This window comes from Magallana gigas, chromosome 2 (assembly GCF_963853765.1).
Source record: "Magallana gigas chromosome 2, xbMagGiga1.1, whole genome shotgun sequence".
Classification (NCBI taxonomy): Eukaryota; Metazoa; Mollusca; class Bivalvia; order Ostreida; family Ostreidae; genus Magallana; species Magallana gigas.
The window spans coordinates 16,996,043-17,017,011 of record NC_088854.1 but is presented as its reverse complement, the minus strand read 5'-3'; the positions used below and the strand labels follow the sequence as shown (position 1 = coordinate 17,017,011).

The window sequence follows — 20,969 nt, the reverse complement described above, 5'->3', positions numbered from 1 at the left end:
GTGTTGTCCAGCTCAAAAAATGTAACCTTTCCCAAAATATATTAAATATTTAAGTATGACATCTTTTTAGTCATATTTGCCCGCGTGCAGAACAAATCAAAAGGCAATGCGGTAATCTGTAAACAATAACAAAAAGCAGTTGACACCGACATTTGACTGTCGTACATGCATATGAAATTCAATGTCAGTGTTAAATACGGGGGACTATTTGAAAAATAAATGTTGATTAATTCGGGTACTAATTATTACAATGTTTTCTATATAACCTTTATTTTCTTTCCAAATCGAAGGCACTTGATGATAAAATAGTATCATTATATCACTTAATCACATTTTCACTAGAAATTAAGAATGATAAAAACGAACAGAAATCGTTTAACTTTTTATATAACATACGCAGTTTAATTAATCTCTTGAATAGCTGTAACTATAACTTTTCGGAAGAATCTTTTTAGAAGAAATTAATGTTCTCTCCGGACAGCTATACAGTTCTCCAATATTACCTACAAACAACACCTTATTCACAATATGATCTGTATAGGATCGGCCAAGTTCTGCAACTGATAAGCCAGGTAGTATGAACGCAATAACGAAATATCCATAATTAATATACGGCATATATTACAAGCGTACTATGTAAACAGAATCATGTAAAAAAAGACTCGATTAAAAATAAGAATTTCAGAAATTATAAAGATTGTTGTGTATATCAATACTTTAGGGCATGTAAGATTAAAACGAATCATAAAACCAATAAAACAATGTTACCAAAGGAGCTGAAGACCGACTCCTGCAGTCGCAGCCTTTGATCGGTGGGGCTGGCACCACTAGTGGTCAGCGACAGAGTGAGGGCCACCAGGAACGAGAGCCACGCACGATTCATGATCGTTGTTTGTTTTGGGTTTCTCTGTGTCATTCGGTAGCACTGACATTGATAACCCGTATCTCGGTTGATATAATACTAAGTATACTTCATTGTATATATGTGGGTATATAGGACAGTGTTAAAACTATTATGATATAGAGTTTTATCGAACACTGTACTTATTTACATACACATTTATAAATAAACAACAATTAACAACTAAATTGTCGGGAATTAAGAAATCTATAACGCTTAACAATACATATAATGTGTATACATATTCTTAAAGGGGTATGTTCACGATTTTGGTCAAATTCTATTTATCTCTTTTTATTATTTACAATGCTTTAGGAATGCATATCTATAAATGATCTATAAATGATCAAATAAGATTTGAGACTCAGTCGTAGAGGTATTTAAGCGAGATACAAAGCTCATAAATCTTTGTCATGTAAACAAGGGTCGTGTCCTGTTTTGGTTTACGTAGGTTCAATATACCAGTAAAAAATCTTTTTCAAGCTGATAGGTCTATCTTCCCATTCGTTTAAGCATCAAAAAATATTCTAACGTTTAGGGCAGGCAGTTATTTTAGGTCTAAAACTGGAATGTTCACTTCAACATTCTTTGTTTACGTAGCCAATAATTGTAAGCTATGTGACTCGCTTATAACTCAACGTATGACACTCAAATATTGGTTGCCTATTAAAAATGCTCTTCTAAAGCATTGTAAACATTAAATAATTTTTGACCAAAATCGTGGCCATGCCCCTTTAAACGTAACTTGGATGTTAAAGGGGCATGGTCACGATTTTGGTCAAAAATTATTTTTTCGATTTTAATTTTTACAATGCTTCAGAAAGACAATTTTAAAAGGCAACAGAATTTTGAGTGTCATTTGTTGAGTTATAAGCGAGTTACAGGGCTTGAAATTCTTCGCTGTGTATACAAAGCGTTTGTTTAAATTTTGAACGTTGAAGTAAGAATTCTAGTTTTAAACCTAAAACGAATGTTTTAAATGTTAAGAACTGTTTATCTATGATTAAAATAAATAATAGGATGAACAAATAAGCTGGAAAAAAGATTTTTTACTGGTATATTGAACCTATGTAAACAAAAACAGGGCACGAGCCTTGTTTACATGACAAAGAATTGTGAGCCCTCTATCTTGCTTATATAACTCTACGAATGACTCTCAATTTTATTTGATCATTAGAAATGCATTTCACAAGCATTGTAAATAATAAAAACATAAAAATAGAATTTGACCAAAATCGTGACCATGACCTTTTAAGAATATATATATATATATATATATATATATATATATATATATATATATATATATATACACACACACACACACACACACCCACACACACACACACACACACACACACACACACCCACACACACACACACACACACACACACACACTCACTTGGCTCAGTTAAAAATAGATCTATTAAAATATGAAAATTTCAACAACAACAAATTACCGTTGCAGTTATTGACCAATCTGTATTACCACAAAGATAATTCAAACCTTTATATACAGTGATCTCAAAATCAATTTCAATTAAATTGACAGAATGCAAAAATTAAGCACGTTTTGCTTGGCCCTAATTGGTCAAGAGTTCACGGAAGGTCGAAGTTAAGGATCACGAACCTGTCGACATTTTTAGCCGGTCTATGTATTTATAAATCCGTGAGATGAATGATCCGGTGTAGGATTTATCCTAATCTAGCTATAGTTTAGGATTTTATCCCGGAAACTGGCATATAATTTCCCAGCACGGAATTTTCATTTCTCCAAAGCCGGTACACCCATTAACAGTCATTTTACATGACGTATGAAGAATCAATGAACACATCCTCCCTTATGCGAAAGACTCATGGTGAAATCGGAACATGAAATGTTCACAGAATTTAAAACAAAAGAAATATTACTTCACATAATGTATGTGTACTCCGTTATCAAATCCTATACTCACGTGATTAAATTCGTTATATAAGTTATTTTATTTTTTGAAGTTATTCAATGACATATAAAGTTAGCATGAAAATATCAAATTTGGTTCTGTTAGTTCTATATACAATAATAATTTTCCTATAAAGGAAATAAACTACTATAGTCTACTTACTAGTACTTCGCAAGATTGTCAATTGATTATATGGTGTTTTTTTTTCTGCTCTCTTTGGTTTGAAAATAGGAAAAAAGTTACACTGGTCAATGTGGGTCATTTAAATCATAATATCATAATGACATAGTTGAGCCCCCCCCCCCCCACCCTCAATATCTTACCATTGACCATTTCATCAGATGAAATCAGCATCTACCCCTTGGCTACATCTGTTAAATATTTGAATAATCAAAAATTCCTTAATTTGTGCCCAATCTACATTCATCCACTAAAATGACAAAATTCCAGTTTTTTATTTTAAAATGCGCCCTCTATCGCACAACAAACAACAATCAACAACCAAAAATAATTTAAGGTTTATAAGAAAAGAATTTCTGAATGGATTAAAGCTGGTAGATTTTCCCTAATATGAATCATGCATTTTCGTTCCTGTGTATTTCTCCAGGTATAAAGAGGGCAATCTTACAATGTTTGACATATTATATTTGATTCAATTCTTTTTTACGTACAGGTATGTGTATTTATTAAGAAAATCAGCAAAAACGGTAACCTTGGACAGACTATAATAATAATACTGCTAAGTCTAGTTTTACGCCCTTTATTGTAAAACCGATATATGTGAATATAATTTTTGTATTCTATTAAATTGATACATATATACTAATAATTATTTCAAGAGGTCGTTTTCTCTATAGTTGATGTGACGTGATGTTCAGCTAATCGCACTCACCATTGACATATTTCTGGTATATTTTATGTATTTCATAGTCTCTTTATACCATTGTAAAGTGGTTTTGAGACTGAAATAGAACCATTTTAACAAGACCTTGGACTTTCAGTAGGACGTAGCTACCTATTTCTTGCGTCAAAACAAGTTTAAAATGACGGTTTCAACGAAATATGCACCGATTGCGTAGTCTTATCTCAAAAGCCAGACAAATCTTGTTGATTTCAGAGAACCATGGCTGAGTGGCTGACAAAAAAAAAAACAGACAGGCCTACGTCACATTGCTGTTTAACACAACTACCCAAAGTCCAAGCTCTTGTTAAAATGGTTCTAAATGAATCTGAATCTGAATATGGTACTACTGGAGTTGCAAAGCGTTGAGTTTCATATCAATTTAAATTTTCAACCATTGAATACATTAACTCGTAATTTACGGAGCCTTGAGGTTTGAATACACGTTTTGATTACCACACTAGCTGCAGGTCTGTAGCTCCCGGTCTGAAAAAATTCGGATGGACGACCTGGGAGCTACAGTGCCTCCCATAGTAAAAAACTGCAATTTACGGCGCACAAAAAATTGCGCTAGTTTTGGACTGATTAACCTTATTTTCACACAAATTCTGTGAAAACAATTAGTACCATTAAATTCTTCAGTCAATTTACTACTGATATTGTTACTTTATTTGCGTCAGACTTTCTTTGAAACATGCTAACCGACCTCGGAAATAAAGTATATTAATTCACGTCGAGATCGAGAGTCGCCATTTTTTACATGTAAACAAACTGCACCACTTCGCTTTACAGGGCTGGTGATCGTGTCTAAAAGAATATCAGGGGCAAGTAAAGTGACGATATCTGTAGTAAATTGTCCGACGAATTTTTTGGAATCAAATATTTGTACAGAATATGTTCGGAAATGATATTAATCAGTCCAAAACTAGCGCAATTTTTTGTGCGCCGTAAATTGCAGTTTTTTACTATGGGAGGCACTGTAGCTCCCAGGTCGTCCATCCGAATTTTTTCAGACCGGGAGCTACAGACCTGCAGCTATTACCACACAAGCTTTGGTGAGACCCGAGATTTATTTTTTTTCACGTTTCCATTCCATATATATCAAATATGTTAAAAACAGTTGTCAGTGGAAATCATTCCTACCCAATACATGTATATTTGTACTGCTCAAGTCGAGATGTGTTGAACATGCCTGGCAGTTATATGGCCCTGGTTATCCCCACCTTTTCTTCTAATCTTATAATTGGTCAAATACCTTAACAATGATTGAAACCGTCATCCCTACAGCATGTACAATGTACATGCATATATTTGTTGCTCATTTCCGGCTGCATTGACTATTATGACGGGCAAGTTTACATAAAGGCGTGTTTTTATTCAATCGAGGAGGGGGGGGGGGTCTTTAACAAAAGAAAAAAAAACCCAGCAACGACCCACCGTAAAGTGTATCTCAGGTAACTGGCCTCGTGTATTTTTTCCAAACCAAATGCAAAAGTTCTTTTTTGCTTAATTTATCCAAGCTTTTATTGTTAATTTGCATATCTAGCTTTGGGAACATACTCAGGTGAGCAGAAAGGCCCATGAGTCATTATTTTGGATGTGACAATTTATTGACGTATAAAGCGATTACCTGATTTTTCGCATCACTTTGCCAATTTTATTCTAATCTACACGACTTTAATTTTTGAATCACCGTGACCTTGAAATTGTATATTACAACTATTATTATAGACACAACACGACTGATGGCGAACTTTCTTCTCAAAGACTCGGATAATTATGATTTTATTAGATTTTAGACCTACTTCTATGTGTACAATCAATGTCAACTGAATCAGGTGATGCTGCAATTATGACCATACGTCATAAAGATCGGTTTTATATTCTAAAAATAACTTAAAATTCGACATTCTGGCAATGAAATTTGACTATAATATCTGGATCACGAATTTTTGTTGCCGTTTCATTTTGCAATACAAGAAAGTTTTATGAAAGATGAATTCCAGATATAAAAAAGCCGTCACATATATAATTCATCATTTAATTTGCTAGTGTCCATAACGATAAAAACAGTTTAATATGTTTATATTTTTATTAAACATCTGAAAATGACACTTTATCAAACAAAATATAAACCACCACTCTCTTAAAGCATTTCTAGTATTCTTTTCGAAGTTTCAGTGTATACAGATGCAAAAAAAAATAGAGTTACTTTTTTCTCTTTTTAATAAACAAAGAGATAAAATAAATCTCTACACCACTCTATTCTGTCTATGGACGTCCTCAGCCAAATCGCAGACTGGGCATTCTGACCTGGGGGCTCTTTGTTGGCCTCATCTTGATTCTCAGCAAAGCGGCTACCTTGTCCACCAAGGAATCTCCATAACGAAATGAGTCGGGGACTCTCTTAACTAAAAAAAAAAAAATAAATATGAATATGAACAATAATTATTTTTTAAGTGGATTTTATTTTTGGACACTACTACAATAGGGATTTCAAAGCTCAATAAATAATTTCGCCTGATTAACCTTATAAAACATGGAAGCTATAAACTTGCAGAGACTGAATGGCCATCAATTTCTAAACCATCAGATCTACCTCAAAAATTAAATTCGATATTGTTGGACCTACGGTTAATGTATTACATTTGAATGTTCAGCGTTCTTGGAGTGGAGCAGTTTCAGCTAAAGTACGCCGCTTACAGTGCTTAAATATTGCCTTGCATTCATGTATACGAATAGGTACTTTCAGATTTTTATAACTCAAATCCACGCTTACTTTATTGCCATACATCGTGCACCTAAAAGTGATAAACATATACAGAAAAAACCCTTCATAGTTTAGCCTAGATTTTAAAATAACTTTATTTCTTTATATATAGCCCTTTGTTTCATGAAGATTAATACATGCATACAGTAATCTAAAAATGCGCACGACCATCAACCCCTGAGCTCTTAATGTTCAATAAGTTATGCAAATATTTTAATAACTATTCCTATCATATTCAAAGTAAGAACTTAAACGTTTACAGTTAGCAATATTTCATGCATAAATTTACCAAAAGCAAGATTCTAAAATGCTGGAATACAACACACCGGTAATGTTGTATTCGAAGACGCCGAATTGATTCAAAATTTTCAGAACTGGAATCATATATTTTAGCCTCACAACTTATACGATATACCACATGCCATCGACTGCATATATTTATGCTACATTAGATATACATGTACCATTTTTGCGGCATTGTGCGTAAATTCATTATTTGAATTTAGAAAAATTCTCGTATCATTGAGCAATATTCATAACATATTTTTATATTCACGTATAACAATCTATGTTAAAGAAGGATTCAAGGAAAGTAAACGTTGACTTGCTTTCAGTTTTTATAACGCAAATAAACATACCTAAACTGTTGAGCACCTCGGATGAAGAATCATTTGGTAGTTCTCGAAATCGTAGCTTCTTTAAAATAAGCTTCTTCAGGTCTGAAAATATAATATAACACAAAAATTAGAATTAATCACGAGCAATATGGCAACAACTTACTTGTTTAATATTTAAATTACCTTTTGCTATCTCCCATTATCAATTTCATCTATTTAATAAACAGCGAATTCAATATACAAAAAACTGCAATTATATTTTCAAAAATTGTTCAAGATTGACGCTTTTTTTTAACTTTGTAAAACTGAATAAAGTTTACGTTCCAAATAAATAAACATAACACTTTGACAATAATCGTTAAAGATGTAGCTCCAAATCAAAAACAAAACACAACACAATTCTATACAGTATATCAAGTCTGTCGGCAAATGGTAATTTCATATATGGGGAATTTAATAGTATAACCTTTTAAAAGTCCTGAAAAAGTACAAATTCAAAACTGATTTCCTTCTATGCTGGTAGTGTATTTGTATCAATGAAAGTCATCAGTTTCAACACTTTTCCTGATGAAAATGTAAGAACACACACACACAGAAACAATAACTATAATAACCTAACTATCCCCTACTTATTAGGTAAACAAAATTCTCGAAGCGATTTTTAACAGTACACGTACTTTTGTGGGAGCTTTGATGCTAAGTGAGTAAGTTTTCATTAAGATTTTTTCCACTACGATTTACAATATCATTTTCGGAATAATTCAGCCAGAAACCATAATTGGACAGATTTTGAACATGCTGAAAAGACCATTAAGCTTTGTATATATAGACAGAACGAATTAAGATTGGAGTAATATTAAACATTAGTTCCCACCTTCTTCCCTTGTTCTCTGGTCCAAGACGGAATCATCATCGACATCCCTCAAATAATCGTCTTTGGTTTCCTCTGCTAGAATGTTTTCTAGTGCAGTTAGTCCGTTTGTATTTTGACACAGGATTGCTATTGCCCAGAGGGCGACCACGAAAACACGCAGCATGGCGGCGCTACAAGCGAAACAGTAATCGTATATACCTATTAGTGTAGGAAATGGCGTAACTGATGTTTAAATGCAATTAATCTAACATATAAAATTAGTTATAAGAATTAATATCATCAGATTTATTTAATATAGATCGATTTATGGGGTAACTTTCTCAGTATGTCATAATTTAGTTCTGCACAGTTTGAAACGCTGCTACCATATGAGTTTAGCATCCGAAATAATATCATATTTCTTTCATGATTTTTATGAAAAATACATGCTTTAAAAGGCATATTTATGAAAATGATAAATTTAAAAATTCTGATAAAAAAAAGGTTGCCTAATATTAGTAAATATATGAATTTCTTCTAAAAATTAACATAAATTTTGCTAGAAGTAGTTAAAACAGTCTAGATTATTATTTTATCATAACCATAAAATGAAACATTTCAAGTTTAACATGTACATTTCTTGCATCACCATGATGCAATTTTTGTCAAGTTTAAGAAAAAAAATATGATAAACTTACCTGGAAATATTCATCTTAATTCTAGTCGAATTTCAAATTCAAAATGGACAGGTCTATCCGGGAAGAATAGTTTTATAGACGCTCAGCCAATCAGATAGCAGTGGGAGTTAGTTTGTCAAGAAGAAGATGACGTGTTGGAGAGATGTGTCTTGTGTCCGACAAATAGGAAATTTACAGATTATAATATTGTAAAAACGAATACAACAAAAGATTATCGGAACATCGTCAGACAGCTAACACGCTCGCTTGTTTCCGCCAGCAACCATTAGTGTTGGTGCGAAATTCGACCTCGCAGCTTCTATTCAAATGGTGCGCTGAATCTGTGAAGGAAGTACTGTAAATTGCTAATTACCAATGAGCATTAGTTGTCCAGTCTTTCACGACTTTTTGACAGCAATTAACAGAGTGGATTCATACCGCAATATGTTATTTTTTTCGACGATTCTTTTCTGATTTTCGTGGGCGCTGGAAAATGTGACACGCGCAATCTCCTCCGTGAACCAGGGTCATTAATTATGAAGATGGTCCATATTGAATTTCAGTTTATCTTGCGCATCTTAATGACGACCTTTAGTTCAAATGTTTGGGTTTTAATCAGAAAGTAAACAAACGTTTCGGATTGTCATACAATGCAATAGAGTATAAATATGAAGAATTTAAGCATATTGCTTTGTTGAGTCAAAAAATGGAAATTGGACTCAAACAATTCCACAATGAAACCGTTAATGGCGCCTTTCTCGTTACAATTAAAAGAACGTAGAATTGCGCCACTAGTCATTAGGGGTAATAGGTAGGTGAGTCGACAAGCCTTGCACTTCTAGATTTTACAAATGGTTTTTCTACGCAAATTTACGTAAATAAGTTATTGGTATGAGAATGCATTCCCTTTGTTGAATGAGAATTCGTGAGAGATCTACAGTCAGTAGAAAATAATAGTATTACAGTCAACAGATATATGAAGTATAAACATGATCATTCTCAAGTTCAAAGAGAACTTCTAAAACAATGAAGTCATGATAAGAATGGGTTTATCATGTCAACTATAATATCAAATGAACAGCTTGGTCACTCAAAGGGACCTGATTATATATGTAACTTTCTGATTTTTATTTCCAATTATGTCGATCTTACCTGTTTTAAGTCTGTTTTATTGATTTTTGTTTGGGTTTTGTAAGCCTTTTGCTTTTTGCATTTACTTACGAAATATAATATAAAGTGTTTGTTTGATCTTTTTCAGTTCTCATAATCTAGTCTTCTAGCACTTCTTCTATTGTCGCCCTAGGACAAACCTATATAACTTGGAATTATGTAAACCTTTCAGGTTACCCTTTTGGGAGTTGATTTTTTCTCTCTCAGTCCTTTAGTCTACACCTGGAAGGTATATCAAACAGATTTGATGTCGTCGTTCCCAAGGTACCCGATAACAACTATATAATTTAGTATTTGATAAATTGCTTCATTGACTAATTAATAGTATCACAATCATTTGGGAAAGGAAAATAAGACTAAATCAACTAATCAACTAAGACTAGATAATGTCCTTTCCGATATATTTCATTTTATCAAATAAAATATACAACACGACTATTTCATTTTATCAAATAAAATATGCAACATGACTACGTCATGTTGTATATTTTATTTGATAAAATGAAATATATCGGAAAGGACAATAAGAGTACTAAACCAACGGGATACGTTTTGTATTTTCAATATACATGTACTGAGTATATATACAAACTCATCTGACCCAGTTTACAAATTCAACGTTTTCCATTTTTAGTCGGATATTATAAATGAAGATGAACAAGCTCAACTGTACAGATGAAAATGTTTGGCACATTGAATATTAGTTAGAATAGAACTAGTTTATTTGCTATGACATTATGAATTATAAATGACAACAAATGATAAATATGCATATTGGTAAAAGCAACTAATGATAAATGTGCTCTTAAAATGCATGCTACATAGTAGTGCATTAGATAGGTTTATTTATACAAACGATATTGCATTATACAGTTTTAAACGAAGAAACACAATCTAAATTGCAAACATCCTAAAATATATAATCGAATTATTTGTTATCCTCAGAAATTGAGCAACAAAATGTTTTACACGCATTTTATCTGCTTCGCGAAGATTATGAGGAAACATAAGTTACATCGCTTTGAACATTGAAGGTTTGGAACAGAAATAATTGTTTATATATATATATATATATATATATATATATATATATATATATATATATATATATATATATATATATATATATATATATATATATATATATATATATATATATATATATATATATATATATATATATCTGAGCAAGGGACATATAAGGATAAAATGGTATACTCGTCTTCAAATTCAATTCTTCAAAATCTACAAATGCATCCAACATTGACAATTGCTCTATCACTAACTCGTAGAATGATAGTGTATACTTGACAGGAAACATGTTATCGAGAATGTCAGGTTAGCGAGAAGGAAATAGTCTATAAGAATTTGTACAATAAATATTTTGATGAAGTTTCTTAATCCGTTAGCTTTAGGTGACGTCACAGTAATTTTTGTACATGCCTTCATTTTTAAGTTAACGATTAAACTTGGGTCCACAACGAAGACAAAATTGTATAACTATTCAAGGTTTCAAGTTATACTGTTTTATACCAATCAAATTTCAACATGTGTATTGGAAGTGCGTGAAAACGTCCAATTTCAATAATTCATAACACAATCTGTTAAAGCAGCAGTCGTGGAATTCGGATCAGTGATCGCTTCAAACACCAAGGAAGAACTCAATCTGTGAAGTGCGGTATTACTGCAATGACAGCCATCGTGCATGGGGGATGTATATTATAAGGCTAGCATCCGCGGGATTAGGACCAGCATATTAAGTAGCGATCAGTTTTTAGCTTTCAAGACCTGTGTCTCTTGGTAGTCAATGCGAGATGACAACTCATACATGCCTCCAACATGATGTTTCAGAGATCGGATGCATTGCTAATAAATCACAGGTTTATAGGAGGAATATACAAAAAGTTTTTTGATAAAAATCAGTTCATATGCATGGTTTAAAATTGTAAAAATTTCACAGAGAATGCACGCCACAGTCAAATTCTTTGTAAACTTAACTGAGATACAATAATTCTAATAATTTTTGTGGATTTGCTAAATTTGTATTTTGGCAAAATAGGGGATAAGGACAGAATTTCATAAATCAAGTGCAATTCGAGAGAAAATTTTCTGATATAATCATATATTCAATGCAACTTGTTATACTAGTACCTTGATAAGTTCTACCAACATCATTATATAAGAACCCATAGCTACATGTATAACCTTGATAAATCAAATTGAATGGATGTTTATATCTTATAAGACCGCGGAATATTAATTGGCAAGATTGGAAATTGGAAGTATACAGCGTACGTCAATTTCACTTGCATTTGAAATGGGCGGGAACGAATTGACACGGACGTCTGAGAAAACATCGGATTGAAACTGTACATGTAGTTATGTAGGAAATGTATTTTGAATCCAACTCGGCATTTCTAACTTGCTATATACATGTCAGCAAAGTGATTGAAAATAAAAATTATTCCACCAAATAAGTATATAATCAGCAAATATAATACGCAAGGCAAGGCATTGTCCGATGACTTCAGAGAATCAGTCGTCACAAGTCTGAAATCAAGTGGGGCCATACTGGCCATAGTTGAAACGGGGTTTATTCACAGAGAACAATCAAAGTTCCCATTTATAAGATTAAAATTATATCCAATAATAGAATATATAAAATGTTTCATATAAGAAGTCATCGGACAATGCTTTGACCTTCGATCGTATAATATCTCCAAATTGGTATATTTTCACATTTGCTGATTATTTACTTACTGATGAAATAAAATGTTTTTCAACCGCTTTTCTGATACTAATTAAAATGTTTTTCGATCGCTTTAAATTATTTAGCAAGTTAGAAATGCTGAGGTGGATTGAAAATACATTTCCTATAACTACAGTATCGATGCTATGTTTTCTCAGACGTCCGTGTCAATTTGTTCCCGCCCATTTCAAATGTTTTGTCTGTAACAAGTGAAAATGACGTAAGCTGTATATTTCCAATCTTGCCAGTTAATGTTCCGCGGTCTTATCGGGGCGGCCAGTTTATTTTTATTATGATAGAGCAGAAGAGTTTATAAAGATTCAAGCAGAGGCGGCATACAGGTTCTTTGCAATGTCCTTTATATTAATTGGCCTGTTGATATATAATTCACCAAACTTTTTTGGTAGAATTGTTCGTAAACTTACTGAATAATAAATGCTGTGCCATTTTCGAATAATATTCTCGCATATCAAATATTCAATTAGTAAATGACAGTGATGTATGATGCCATTTATTTAAAAAAAACATTTTTCATTTTCATCTTCATCAATTTAACATTTTCCTTGAAATGGTGTAAATGAAATGAAGTTCAGTCGATCTCAAAGCACTCTCTTGAGGCTCAAGCCTTCGCTTGCTTGAATTTGTACCTTAAGGATATGGACTTTGGCAAATGCCTGCATGAGAGAGAGAGAGAGAGAGAGAGAGAGAGAGAGAGAGAGATTTTTTACTTTTTAAAAAAGTTGAGTAAAAAATCCACATAAGCTTAGCGCAATCAACCCCTCCTATAACCACCTGCCGTATTTTGATACCCTTTAACTGATATTATACATTACGGAGAGTACAGATGTATTGATTATTTCTTGAAACTCAAAACCATTAATTTTAACTTTTGTTGTTGTTAAGAAGTACTGATCGACTTTAATTCATGGCACGTTTTGACGTAATTTATAAAGAAAAAAAAAAACAAGCGGTGGTGTTATACCTTTGAAACTGCGATCCTGTCAGAGATACATGCAAGCTTCCTTTTACGTCAGTATTTATTATGATTGCTGATACTTTTCAAAGATGAATTCAAACAATTGTAAACTTTATAACCATTGTTGTGGTGTGACATCGCGTGCGGTACCTGTTTTTTTTTTCTTTTCTTTTCTTTTTTTTTCTTTTTCTTTTTCTTTTTTTTTTGACACAAGAAAGTTCCATTTACATGTACGTTCACTAATAACCGTTTGAATTTGCTCGTAACTTTTTTTTATTTTATTCACAATCTATGCATGTACAAGTTTGTATTTCTTCCATTAATTTCTTTTACATAATATAAAAAAAATGAAACTTATCAGGTAAACTATATATTTGAGATGATCTGCGAGCTCTCTTTTATATCATTTTCTTTTCGCATGCCCAATGAATGGGAGGAGTAGATGTCAATATGTCTAAAACATTTAGTTATGAGTATTCAAACGCTTATTCGTTTTTGTGGATATCAAAATATATCGAATCTGTGAATATAAATAAAAACTTTTGCTATGTATATCACAGAATATAATGATATCATCCAAGGTTAGTAATATCCCTTTTTTGATCCAGTATAATCTACAAACACGTTCGATTGCATTGTTTATTAAAAATTAATATTTCAAATATATTTAATATATTTTAAATTTATTTTGCAATAATACTTATTGAAATTTTTTTTTGATTCGTCCGAACTTTCCTAAGAGATTGGTTTTAATACAAGATATTTAAGGGTTTGGTTTTTTTTTTAAGCCATTTTATCCAGGAATACCACCCTTCGTTTACAAAATGACACGGAACACACACAAGTCAGACTGAATTTATGGATAGCTTATTTAAAATCTTTTCAATGATATAATCATATATCCCTTTTATCTTGATCGCACTTGTTCAATATGATAATCAAGAAGTTGTTTTTAATTTATGTCAATGATGTTGCACAAAATATGTTGTCCTTTTTTAGATTATACGCAGATGATAATTCTATCCAGTATGCGAATAAAAACTTAAGAAATTTAGAAAATGTGTTAAATCATGACCTTAGAATATTATAGGAAAATGGGACAATGATTGGTTACTTAAATTTAATCCTAATAAAACCAAAGTTGTATTTTTTAGCAAATCAAAACGTAATGTAACCCAAGAACTGTTTTTTCAAGATTGTCAGTTAGATATTGTTTCTTGTCATAAACATCTAGGCCTAACGCTCTCTGATGATTTGAAGTGGTCTCTGTACATCAATGATATAGTGAACATCGCTTGTAAAAAAAAAAAAAATAGGACTACTTAAGAAACTTAAATTTACTTTAGCCAGAGACAAACTATCAAAATTATATATAACTTTTGTAAGGCCAATATTAGAATATGCTTCTGTTGTATGGGATGGTTGTTCTTCCGCAGAAATTGAAAAGTTAGAAAAAGTACAACTACACGCTGCAAGAATTGTCACGGGACTTCCAATTTTGGCCTCAAGGAATTCATTGTACTTCGAAACGAGTTGGGACTCTCTATCTAAAAGAAGGGAAATAGCTAAGCTAACGATTATGTACAAAATTCATTACAATCTTGTACCACAATATCTTGGTGATATTGCTAACATTTAAAGGAAAGACAATTCTCGCTACAATACTCGTTATGAAGACAATTATATACCTCCTAGAGTTAAGTATGATACATATAAAATATCATTTATTCCAGATGCTATAGGCAAATGGAATTCACTAAATTCGGATATTGAAACATCAACATCCATCCGCCAGTTTCAAAGAAGCATCTCTAAAAATAGCAGTGATTCAAAAGTTCCTAAATATTTTCTTCATGGTAAAAGAGTAGCTAACATTATTCATACAAAATTAAGACACAATTGTTTACTAAATTATGATTTACACAGAAGAAATATTGTTGATTCTCCAAATTGCATATGTGGAAAGAAAGAAGATGTATATCATTTTTTATTTGTTTGCCGAAACTATTTTCTAATGCAAGGAATACCTTATTTAATGAACTATTCCAAATACAAAATTTAGGTATTATAGATTCGCATACTTTACTATGGGGTAATGGCAACCTAGATTATAAAACTAATGTTAGAATTTTCGCAGCTGTGCAGAACTTTATAATCAATTCTCGCAGATTTTTATAAGTAAACTATATTGTTCTTTACCATTTTTTCAATAAATGTGTATATACTTGTACCATGTTTTATGACAATTGCAAATTACTTGTAATTGGGTGAGAACCTAGTAAGTTGCAAGAACTTGTGTTCGAACCCTTTGTATTTTATATATACAATAAAATATGTTCAAACCAGAAATTTCTTAACCCGGAAAATAATTCTTTCAGTTCTCATTTCATTTTCTCTGTTATTGTTGACATTGTTGTTCCGGTGACTTGTTTTGCCTTGACTTTGGAGTGTAAATAATGAAATTCTCATTATTCTGTGTATATTTCTGCTCTACATAAACGTTAACAATGTCACCGGTATACTTACAATGATGAGGAATTTGCAGTTATTTAAGATTTTTGTTTATCAAACATAAGGATGTCGCTATGCGAAGTCACGGAACTACGTGGTGAATAACAAGTCGTCAATGTCCTTTTAGGTATTTATATTTGTAATAAAGATAAAATGAATTCTAAATCTCTTTTGGTAATTCTTGGTTGAAATTCTTTGATGAAGTGATATATACATATATCATAAATTGAATGCATTATAGTCATCAATATTATAATTATAAACAGTGAAGATGATATAAAAATTTACCATAAGTAACACTGATTGAGATAATGTAGGGCTATATTTTGAATTACATTTTATCCAGAGACATAAAATAATGTTACTTATGTCTCAGATTTTATCTAAATTTTGAAATTTATATGATTGTATTTTAAAAGTAATGGTCATGTGTTAAGAAGAAATTTGTGATTACACTGTATCATATTGCTAAGTGTCACATATTAATTTTGTAAATTCAAGAGATTCAGTTATATTATTACAGGTGAAAAAAATTATAGGGCACAATGTCATATGCAAATTGGAAAATACCACCAATTCCCAAACTGAAGGTAATATGGCCATCTAGAATAACAACATTAAGTGTAACCCTGGGAATGGCCATAATGGGGATGTTGACATTTTACTTCCGTTATCAAAGAAAGATGAAGAAGAAAGAATTAAAAGCACGTTCAGAACAATCATCCAGAAGAAACAACTTACAATTGCCAAATGGAGGTTTGTATTCAAACACTATCGAAGTATATGTTTGGTGACTTTTACTTGCACAACTTTTTTAAAATGTGTGCTTAAAAAATTATTTTTGCTGAAATTTTAGATATTCATGGACAACCTGTTGGTAGATACACAGAGAGTCCATCATCTCTTTTGAATTCCTTGAAACAGAAATCTTTATCAGGGTCTGTTTCAAGTTTTGGTGGGGTCTCCTCAGCCTCTACAATTACTCATCAACTTATGGACACAAGTCACATGTCACCTACCCAGCTGTGCAAGCTAGGTAACTTTGTGCACTTAAATAACATTATCTCTTGAAAAGTTGTAAAAATTATTCTTTTGCAAATGATACTTCCTTAAAAATTATTTTAAAAACCTTTTTTTGCAGGCTATGAAACTCTACAACAAGCTGTGATATACTGGGAAGATGGTTTAATGAAGTTGTCTTTCAATGAGGATAGATCAAAACCAGCAATACTGGTCAGTTAACTGATAAAAATTCAAGATATGAAACACTCTCAAAAGATTTTTTATTAATATTTGAAATATTTAACTTATCATTCAAGTTATCTAAAACAAAAAATAATATTAGTTTAAAGACTGCGATTGGAATGTGTTTATCAAATTATTTCTTCAGGACCCCGAGACGGCAGAACTGCAGCACCAGATGGACCAACTTCTAGATGCAGCATACAGAATGATTGACACTTATGAAAGACAGGCAGAGAGACAGGCTGACCATATAGCCCTGGAATCTGCCATGGCTGCCTTCACTGAGACTGATCTTCAGTCCGAGAGAACTCGGAGCTTTGACGCTGGCTCCCTGAGTGACCAGGATTCCTTTGTCTCCGCTACTGATGTAGGCATAGTTCGCTTTATTTATGGAATATAAAATCCGCATTTACCATTATAATTAAAGAAGTATTCAATTTTATCTGAGCAAATGTATAGAAATGATTTAACAGCAGGGGATACACTTATATAATTCTCTTTTAGAAAATTTACACACATTTTATTGGTACATTTACATGTGATTGTTAGCTATTATGATTTTAATATGTATTACTATGTGCTATAAACTGTTTAATACCTTTGTATTCTCTGAGATTCTTGACCACCCAATGTAAAAATTATCACCTTAATACTAAAATAATGTTGCTCCTCATGCAAGCTTTGATAAGACATACAGAGAAATATTTGCTTAGTCTTTTCTTTCTTCATTTCAGATGGCTAACTTATCAGATTTAGATACCCATAGAGAAATGTTTCAGCATCTTCCTCTGTATGAAGCAGGCCTCTTAGAATTAAAACATGGCCATGTACCTTGCAGAACACTAAGGTTGTATTTCAATCTGTATGACTATCAGCTGTAGTAAATATTTTTCGAACACATAATATTTTTTTTCTATTCTTATACATTTATTGACAAAATAATTATATAAAAGCTTTGTAGAAATGAATCCATAAATACATGTACATCCAACAAACAGCTTTTGTATATATGATTTATACTTTGAAATGCTTATTAAGTAAATAATAAGCTTTTATTTTCAGGACTGAGATGACTCAATGTATTTCTGATACAGAATTCTTGGCAAAATTGCATTGTATACGGCTAGCTTTTAATGTACGTACTATTACCATTTTATATTGCAATTGATTTAACTGTGTAGTGTAGTTAATGAATGTTTAAAGTCCACTGAACATTGACAATTATATTTAAGAACCATTTTAACAAAACCTTGGACTATTGGTAGAATGTAATTATCCGTTTCTTGCATTAAAACAAATTAAAAAATGCTCTGGTTTCAAGTGAAATTTGCACAGATTGCGCAGTCATAGCTAAAAAGCCAGACAAATCTTGTCGACTTCAAAGAGCCATGGCCAGCAATAAATTAGACAGGCCTACGTCACATTGCTGTTTGATACAACTACGCAAAGTCTGCAGAGCTGTAAAAATGATTCTATGTATTATTGTAGGTAATATTTCAACAACCAAGTCAAAGAGACTACTTTAAAACCATGGGTAAACAGCTGATTGGTGATCTAATGATCAGAGCTGATAGGGTAAGAGTAAGCATCATAGTACACTGGTTTCAAAGAGTTTAAAAATCTTAAAACATGTGTACCTGTTTATATGTTTGAACTAATACATAAAAGGTCAAAATGGTCTCTACATTTTGAAATGATATTTCATTTGCTTGATCAAAAAATGTTTATGTACCTCCCTATATAAAGGCTTAATTTTGGTTTTGTGTGATGTCATTGACATTTCATTACAATTCCACAACACAATTGTTAAATATTTTATATGATATGGTGAATGATAAGCAGAAGCAAGTTTCCATAAAAAAATCTAAGTAATAATAAGTAAATCAACATGCAAGTAATGATAAGTAAATAATATTTTTTTATGTTTTATCAAGGATCCAGAGGAATTCTACACAACATACAATGCAATGCTGGATTTTGTTGAAATTGAAGACAGCTGGCATAAAATTGAAGAGGAACTTAAGGGTCGTGGAGTAAGTACCGGTAGCTTCCGTTCTAATGAGTAAATTGTTCTTCTATCACTTCTATCAAATACATGTTTTTTCCCCCATATTTTGGATACAGTAATTCAATCAGGCACCAGATATTGATTTATTATACATGTAAACATAATTTGACAATAACATAAGCATGACTTTGTCATAGGTTTGTTCATTTCAACCATGTTTTACTTTAGAAAAAAAATAGTTTTTCTAAGAATTAGAAATTTTTTTTTTACAAAAAAGTTAGCATTTTGAAGAATTTTTGCACTGTGTAAGGGTTACTTGCTACACACCTATGTACATCACCTTTTCCAGGTAAAATGTATGACATTTTATGATATCGTGCTGGACTTTATATTAATGGACGCTTTTGATGATTTGGAAAACCCACCCTCCTCAGTCATAGCAGTCATCCAAAACAGATGGCTATCTAATAGCTTTAAAGAAACTGTGAGTATTCATGCCTTTTCATCTCAAGAGGGCTAAAATGAATGGTCAATGTGAATAAGTTTGACGATGAATGTATTGTCCAATTTTTGACCACCCAGCCTCCTTTAAATGTATTTTACATTTTGATTGACAGGCTCTTTCCACAGCTGTTTGGTCTGTTCTAAAGGCCAAGAGACGCATGTTGAAGGTGAGTGAGGCATCACGTTAGCAGTAAACATTCGATTTTATGAATAGAATAAAAAACTTTTAAAATCATAAGAGAACTTTTTTTTATGATTGACTGAATATTTAGTTTTCAGATGGCTTTATCGCCAAGTTCTATGCTATTTCTGAGCACACAAGTCCAGTATTAGCCTGGGGATTCATGGGACCAGAATCACAGCTTAAACAATTGTGTCTGCTCTTCAAGGCGAGTTGTTTTAAATATATATACACCCCTATCCTCGAAAAAAATTAGGGCAATTCCTTCCTGCACTTTTTTGTTTGTTAAAACATCCATCTCTTATTTTAATTTAAACAATGCTCATTTGATTTTTTATTATTTATCTCCAGGAGTGTAATACTTAATTTAGAATTTACGCTGATTAATAAAACAAAAAATAATTTCTGATTTACCTTTACATTACACATATTAAATGACAAAAATAATTTATCTACTGAAAAAGATAATAATTCTTGCGATATTCTTTATTCTTAACAGGAATCGGTGTTGAAATTTCTCAGAGACATGTTTAGTTTTGAATATGTACGATACACAACCGTCGAAGAATTAGCAGACGATGTTGCTAAATTGTTACGCAACAGAATCGAGGAAGCGGCAGAAAAAATATCTCCGGAAAAATTAGAGATTTAAAACAAAGTAGATAGGACCACTAGAGCGTTAATTATATTTTTATCAGTTTTAATTTATATGTTTATAGTGACCATACTTAATTGGGTTTTTTTTTTTAATTTTCCAATCATGGAAGATGAACATACTGTGTGTCTTGACTTGAGCATTACATGTAGGTGTGATTGTACATTAAATTCTGATTTGTGTAATTTTATACCATTATTTCATTTTAACTTGCTTATTGATATATTTTAACATGGCAACAATGCTCACGTTTCGTTACGTTTCTTTAATAAAATCAAAGATTTTAGCTAGAAGTGTGTTGTTATTA

At 31.8% G+C, this 20,969-nt stretch overlaps 2 protein-coding genes across 2 annotated transcripts; one reads left to right on the top strand and one right to left on the bottom strand.

Annotated features, from left to right (window-relative positions):
* Positions 1-5,921: 5,921 nt before the first annotated feature.
* Positions 5,922-8,948, bottom strand: LOC105347822 (uncharacterized). Its single transcript, XM_011457059.4, has 4 exons — positions 8,685-8,948; positions 8,008-8,177; positions 7,155-7,235; positions 5,922-6,157 (listed from the first exon to the last, which is right to left on the bottom strand). Exons 1-4 carry the CDS (start codon positions 8,696-8,698, stop codon positions 6,030-6,032), a joined length of 393 nt encoding a protein of 130 aa, XP_011455361.1. The 5' UTR covers positions 8,699-8,948; the 3' UTR covers positions 5,922-6,029.
* A 7,008-nt stretch (positions 8,949-15,956) lies between these two features.
* On the top strand, positions 15,957-20,948 carry LOC105347823 (mitoguardin). The gene is made up of 13 exons (XM_011457060.4): positions 15,957-16,196; positions 16,593-16,825; positions 16,926-17,105; positions 17,211-17,302; positions 17,460-17,681; positions 18,049-18,161; positions 18,377-18,449; positions 18,803-18,889; positions 19,249-19,347; positions 19,672-19,806; positions 19,940-19,993; positions 20,099-20,215; positions 20,507-20,948. Exons 2-13 carry the CDS (start codon positions 16,615-16,617, stop codon positions 20,657-20,659), a joined length of 1,536 nt encoding a protein of 511 aa, XP_011455362.3. The 5' UTR covers positions 15,957-16,196; positions 16,593-16,614; the 3' UTR covers positions 20,660-20,948.
* Positions 20,949-20,969: the final 21 nt, after the last annotated feature.

Excerpts from the sequence above, each read along its gene's own strand:
- LOC105347822 (XM_011457059.4), bottom strand. Across the intron at positions 7,236-8,007 it reads CCAGAGAACAAGGGAAGAAG|ACCTGAAGAAGCTTATTTTA; the intron begins GTGGGAACTAAT and ends TTATATTTTCAG. Across the intron at positions 6,158-7,154 it reads CGAGGTGCTCAACAGTTTAG|TTAAGAGAGTCCCCGACTCA; the intron begins GTATGTTTATTT and ends TTTTTTTTTTAG.
- LOC105347823 (XM_011457060.4), top strand. The coding sequence starts at position 16,615 with ATGTCATATGCAAATTGGAAAATACCACCAATTCCCAAACTGAAGGTA. Across the intron at positions 17,303-17,459 it reads GATCAAAACCAGCAATACTG|GACCCCGAGACGGCAGAACT; the intron begins GTCAGTTAACTG and ends TTATTTCTTCAG. Across the intron at positions 18,450-18,802 it reads GTATACGGCTAGCTTTTAAT|GTAATATTTCAACAACCAAG; the intron begins GTACGTACTATT and ends GTATTATTGTAG.